We start from the raw sequence: 7,081 nt of genomic DNA on the forward strand, positions 1-7,081 counted from the left end.
TATTCACGAAAGGTCTGTTGAGGCATGCCATAGGCATACCCATATCGACTCGGCCAATCCAGTCTAGCCACTCTCTCTCAGCCTGTTCTTAACTAAGTGGCATACCTCGATTTTCTTCTGGTTGAGTTTGTCGTAAATCCTCCAAAGCTTGAAGATATCGATTCTAAATTGAATGGTATTATTATTAGACTATAAATTTAGAAAATAAGTAACTATTATTTTAAATTAGAGGCTTACATAGGTCAATTCAGCTCGCGGCTCAACCCACACGTCTGGATCTTCCGAATTTTTCTTCTTTCTTATGTGTGTTGCCTTGAATGCCTCAGCCTGGGTTACCGGTCTTCCTAGTTCCTTTTCCTACATATAAAACTAATTAAGTTATAAGCAAGAGTAATTAAATATTAATACCTAAAATATATTTAAAAAAATTAAGAAAAATGACTCATACCAATTTCCTCCTCACACTTCCTTGACTCTGAGCCCCACTTGTGTGTAGAGAACCACCCTTAGTAGATGATCTAGCCTTCTTACCGATCTAACTCATCTGCTTAAATCTTGGATCGTTCGCCTAATGCACAAGTAATTTTTTCCAATCCTCTGGTAGAATCCACCGAGGATTCTTATTCTTTTTACGAGCTTTCATCAACAAACTAGTGAGAACACGTGCATCTTTCTTGTGAAAGTTTGCACAAATTTTGGTCTCATGTTCCGAACGCCAAGCACATTTTTTCTGCGATGAAACCATAAAATTTTCAATTAATAAGTATTATTGAAGACAAGTATTTAAATAGTGTTAAAGCAATAAATTTTAATATACTCTATACTCCAAAAAAATTTGTCTCTTGAGATTGCTTGGCATCTTTCCCCAAGTCGGAAAAGCATCTCTATAGAGATCTTTGATTGCTTGAGAAATGATCCCCACAGTATCATCTGGATTGAAACTGTAATACAAAATTTTAACAGTTACAGGTTAAAACAAAGACAATTAAATGAGACAATCATAAACATAGGATATTTTGTAAAAAATAAAATCTTACGTATAGCCGTCATGCTCGATGACAAGTCTATTGTGCATATCTCTCACGCCAACTTGTGTAAGGACCCGACCAAGTGTAGCTGACTGATTTGTGGTAGGAGTGTTAGGCTCCGAACTATTACCTTGAAGGCGAAGACTCGACATCCCAAGTTGTGAAGTAGATGATGATGAAGGTTGTGAGTTTATAGGGTTGTGGGTAACTGTGCGAGAGTCACTAGATGTTGGTCGGTTAGCCTCTGGAGGCAAAACACTGTATCCATGTGGGGTAGTATACCCTGATGTGGGCACAAGTACGTGGGGGGGGGGGCGACTGAGTATATTCCAATGATGGATGCATATAGGTCGACAGAGGATTAATATGTGGAGGCACCCGGCTATAAGGCTCGGTCTGCTTAGAATAGCAATGTATTGGAGTGTCTGTTGATAGGATAGAATTTGTGGAGTCTGATCTTATACATATCCCTGTCGGTCGTCTACTAATCATACCATCCTTCTTTTTTTTTCTTTTTGGGGGCATTATCAATATTTTTATTCTTATTACCACCTGCCATCTAAGTAACAAAACATTCAAGTCAAATAAGGTTAGAAATTTACGTAACAAGTAAAGTCTCAATAAAAATTAACTAAAGCTGAAATTGAATTAACTACTGGTGTGTTTTGTTATGTTCATGAATGTTTGTTATGTCATTTCATTTATCAAATAAGAACAACTTCAAAGAAAAAATAAGTAAATTTCATCTTGAAAAGGGAAAGGTGAAATGCAAAATAAGTAAACTAGGGGTTGGTGGGGTGTGACGAGTAACTTCTCTTAATTAACATCATTTTATTCCCTGGATGGAGATTCATTCTCCCCTTGTTGCTAATACTCAGAGACCTTTTTGGCATTATATTGTTGTTTCTGTGACTATGTCCAATGTCCATATTTAGTTTGACTGAGCAAAGAAAAAGGAAAGCACTCAACTGCAAAAAAATTTATAGGACAATGCTAATCTCAGTAGGAAGCTATCATTTTCAAGCTGATAAGGGAATTACTAGATTGCCAAAGTTGAAGCATCAAGCATGCCTTCAATGACAAGCAAACTATAAAGAAAGAAGTGATTCATTTTGTTTTTGACTTCTCAAAATTATTCTTTGACACAACAGGCCAACCAACTATGATATGTTACAAAACATTCCAACCTTAGTCACCATTGAGCAGAATGATTTCCTTACAAAACTACCAGACCTGGAAGAAGTCAAGCAAGCAGTTTACGGACTTAACGGAGCATATACTTGATAACATCAGCCCACAACTAGTCAATGTAGATAATGACACATCATGGTGGATGGGAAATTCAAATGGAAAGTTCAAAGTCAAATCAGCATGTAATGAATTAAGATGGAAACAGGAGAAAATACAGATCTTTGACTATATATGGACTAAAGGGCTGCCTATAAAGATTAATGTATTTTTATGGAGAGGGTTTTTCAAGGCTGCTTGGGGATTGTAGGACAGGATATCACAACATTTACCTTGAGTTTAATTCAATTCAAGTGTTATCAATTTACCTTGAGTTTAGTTCAATTATGCAAGTGTTATCATGGTTTAGGTTGAAACTCAGGGCCCTCTTTATCATGGACCAAAGTTGATGATATCAAATGTGTAACATAAACAAGACACATCTACCAAATCAAAAAGCAAATGGTGATACAGAAACAATATCGAATTCTTAGAGCAGTTCAAGACGCTGGTTAGAGATAGGTAATCAGAATACTCACTTGCAGATTTCATCCATTCAATACTCTCTTGTAGCTTTTTAAAAAAAAGTTCTCTCTAACTCAAAGTATTAGTTTGATTCTCACCCATATATGCGATCAGTTCTGCCGTCTGTTAGAAACGACTGAGTTCTAAAACTATAGAAGCACCTTTAAAGACAACAAGTACTATTAACAACATGAAGAAACGAAAATGTTGAAGATATAAGTTAAGGAACTTAAAGTATATCCTCTCTAACATTTGAATATATTAGATAGGTGGTCACATACATCTTGTTGATCTCAAGGTGATTTAAATCATATCAAGACAACCTAAATACACCTAATAAATAAACTATGCATTCAATGAAATACTACCAAATAACCTCATATAAATTAAATTAACAACTAAAAGTACAAGGACCACATACTTACTTTTGAAACAATTTAAAAATTGAGGATCCACTTTAACAGAGAATCGAGAAACAATTTAGTAATGCAATATAAAATAATTAAGAAGAAGACTAAAGTAATATATATATATATATATATATATAAACTCAACATACTAATTACAATTCATCCTCATCCTCTTCTTCTGACCATTCTTCTTCATCGAACAACTCTTCCTTATTAATTGATGCATTTGCCGCTTCATCTGTTATTTGTTCTATATCAACCTCTTCTAATATGTGTTCAGGATACTCTAAATCATTTTCTAATTCAACATCCACGGTATGGTGAACACTTGATACATCATCATCCTAGTACGCAACATCCAACATGTTTTCAACTTCCACACGACCTATGGGTTTGGTTTTAATCACCACCCACCAATCTAATTTATCTGGACGCAAGGGATAAGGAGCATAGTACACTTGCTTAACATTTAATGAAAGGATCATATGCTTCATACTCCCTTGTGTGCTTTCCTTCAATGATATTATATTATTTGATTTCTCTCGTACCTCTTTTTGGGGTTGGATCAAACCACTTGCATCTAAACAATACAATTTTTTTTATAGGCCAACCGGAATACTCCATTTCCAAAACCTCCTTGAGTACCCCATAATAATCAACTCCATCTTGATTTCCATCACCACCTTTCACCCAAACTCCACTATTGTTAGTTTTTTTATATTTGGAGCATTCTTCAGTATTGAATTTAAAACCATTTACAAGATACTTGTCCATTGAATAAATCTTGATGGTCCCCAAGAAAGGTCCTTCAAAAATTGGTCAAATTGACCATTTTTTGTATCATAAATCTATAAATATTTGAAAAGTAGGAAATTAGCTATCAATTAAATATAGATTTATTTAATAATGATAGTATTATGAAAATATTATAAGACTTACATAATCTTGAAACCACTTTGAGAAATGCTCAAACACTTTTTCATTGCCATATAAATGCACAAAGTAGCTGTCAAAGAAGATGGATATTCAGTTAGTTGTTTTGCCTTGTAATTACATATTTTAGTGCAAAAACAACAACTTACTCAAGAAATGGTTTAACTTGTGGGCAATTCAACAAGACTTGTGTCGATGCAGACTTAAACTCCATGGCACTAAGATTCCTCCTCGTACGTGTTTTTGAACCTTTGCCTGGTTGATTGAAGATTGATAGTGGCTTCATAGTCTCACCACCATCGTCATGGCGATTGGGTCTATTTTGAAAGCATGGCACACTACTTTCGAAGTAATAAGAACCAAAATCAGTTATCTCCCTAGCAAGATGGAATTCAACCATTGAGCCTTCAAGTCTATGTTTTTGCTTCATGCCCCGTTTAGACTTTCCAATAGTCCTACATTATATTATATTATCATCGATTTTAACAAAATATTGATATAAAATTATTAAGAGTTAAACACTTACCTCTCAAATGTATACATCCATCTATATTGAACCGGACCTCCGAGGCGTGCTTCATGCACCAGATGTACAGGAAGATGCTCCATCACATCGAAAAATCCAGGTGGAAGAATCTTCTCCAACTTATTTGTAATTATAGGAATATTCTGATCCATTTGAACTAGGTTGTCTTCCCTTAACGTATTAGAACACAAATCCTTGAAGAACAAACTAATTTCAGTCATAGGTTTCCAAATTCTATCGGGCAAGCCACTAAATGCAATGGGGAGTAATGTTTTCATGAAGACATGTCAATCATGAATTTTCATACCATGTAATTTTCCGTGCTCCATATCGACACGTTTTCCCAAATTTGAAGCAAGTCCATCAGGCTTCTTAAGTTGTTAGACCCATTCACATATTTTACGCTTTTGATCCAATGTAAATGAATAACTAGCCTTAGGCTTGAAGAACTTGTTGTTCTATTTCTCTTGCAACCATAATTCTTTTCGCCTACAATATTCTGGTAACTCCATTCTAGCTTTAACATTATCTTTTGTCTTGCCATTGACATCCATTACTGTGTTGAATAAATTATCAAAGTAATTTTTTTTGATATGCATGACATCAAGATTATGTCGAAGTAGATTATCCTTCCAATATGGTAACTCCCAGAATATGCTTTGTTTTGTCCAATTATGTGCAACACCATATCCATCAAATTTGTACGGCTGTTCTTTTGTAACCTTTGGAAAGTGTTGAACCCTCTCCCAAACTTGTTCTCCAGTCAAGATTGGAGGAGGACAACCTTGTTCAATAGTATTCTTTCTGAATGCATTTTTCATACTCCTAAACTCATGATCCATTGGCAAGAACTGTCGATGACAATCAAACCAAGAATTTTTACGACTATGTTTCAAAGTGAATGATTTAGTATTTTCCATATAGCAAGGACAAGCTAACTTTCCCGCTGTCATCTACCCTAACAACATTCCATATGTAGGAAAATCATTAATAGTTCACATTAAGGCAGCCCGCAAATTAAAATTTTGCTTAAGAGACACATCAAATGTTTCAACCTCTTGAACCCACAATTGTTTCAACTCATTAATCAAAGGTTGCAAGTATACATCAATAAAGACTTTTGGATTCCGTGGGCCAGGAATGACACAATTGAGAAATATATATGGACTGGTCATGCACATCTCAGGTGGAAGATTATATGGTGTTACAAATATAGGCCAACAAGAATATTGTGCAGCAGAAACAGAATGTGGCGTGAATCCATCTGAACATAAACCCAATCTAATGTTCCGTGGTTCAGCTACAAACGGTGGATATGTTCTATCAAAATGCTTCCAGGCCTCTCCATCTGAAGGATGGAACATAACACCAGGTGGTCTTCTATTTTCATGGTTCCATCTCATATGAGGAGCAGATCTATTAGATGCATACAACCTCTTTAACCTTGGTATAAGAGGTAAGTAATGCATCACCTTAATAGGAACTTTCTTCCCACTAGGAGTCTGCTTATAACGAGATTTTCCACAAAACTTACACGATTCTAGATCAATATCATCCTTATAGTATAACATGCAACCATTTTCACAACAATGAATTCTCATCGATGACAATCCTAACTTTGATACCAACCTCTTTGCCTTATAGAAATTATCAGGTATCTCTAGCTTTGGGTCAACTAAATCATGCATAAGGTCAATCACAGAGTCCATTGCCCCTGGAGGAACATTCCAATTTGATATGATACTTAATAATCTAACAGCAATTGACAACTGTGAATGTGGACTCCCCTCATATAAAGGCCGACTAGCAGCTTCCAATTGTTCAAAGAAAATTTTACATTCAACATTAGGAGCTTCTTCACCTTGATTACCAGATTCAAAATCAGAATGCACCCCAAACGCATCCTGAACCATGTCATGCATTCTATAATTTTGTGCATTAGAATTCACTGCGCTACTACTTTCACCAAGAACATAATGTTGAAATACATCAAAGCTATTATCAATTTCTCCATGACTAGTCCACACTGTGTATTCCCTTTTAAACCCATTTCGATAGAGATGAAGCTCAACAATATCTGGTTTTTCATAATTCAAACATTGACATTTATTACAAGGACACTTAATCATACCACTACGTTGAAAAGGTTCTAGTGTCTTTGCATACTCCACAAAACCAGTGACACCTTCTACAAATTCATGTCTTAGTCCCATTCGACCAAAATTAGTCATATTATACATCCAACTACGATCCATCTACATAAAGATCACAAAAATTTGAATTTGTCAAACACTAAATTATGTAATAATTTACTAAAAATCAAATTGTAACAATCCTAGTAGGGTCTGCTTAACGAGGCCTTGTGCAAATGAATAAATGTATCTTTGGTGACTACAAAAGCATAGTTCTCTCAACAGTTTGTCACAAATACT

General features: G+C 35.2%; 1 protein-coding gene across 1 annotated transcript; it reads right to left on the reverse strand.

Annotated features, from left to right (window-relative positions):
* Positions 1-5,644: 5,644 nt before the first annotated feature.
* Positions 5,645-6,880, reverse strand: LOC107062120 (uncharacterized). The gene has a single exon (XM_015312358.1). It carries the CDS (start codon positions 6,878-6,880, stop codon positions 5,645-5,647), a length of 1,236 nt encoding a protein of 411 aa, XP_015167844.1.
* Between the last annotated feature and the right edge of the window lie 201 nt (positions 6,881-7,081).

The sequence above is a fragment of the Solanum tuberosum genome, unplaced genomic scaffold, assembly GCF_000226075.1.
Source record: "Solanum tuberosum cultivar DM 1-3 516 R44 unplaced genomic scaffold, SolTub_3.0 scf00197, whole genome shotgun sequence".
In the NCBI taxonomy this organism is placed as follows: domain Eukaryota; kingdom Viridiplantae; phylum Streptophyta; class Magnoliopsida; order Solanales; family Solanaceae; genus Solanum; species Solanum tuberosum.

What these genes read in the sequence shown, in the direction of transcription:
- LOC107062120 (XM_015312358.1), bottom strand. Translation starts at nt 6,880, where the DNA reads ATGACTAATTTTGGTCGAATGGGACTAAGACATGAATTTGTAGAAGGT.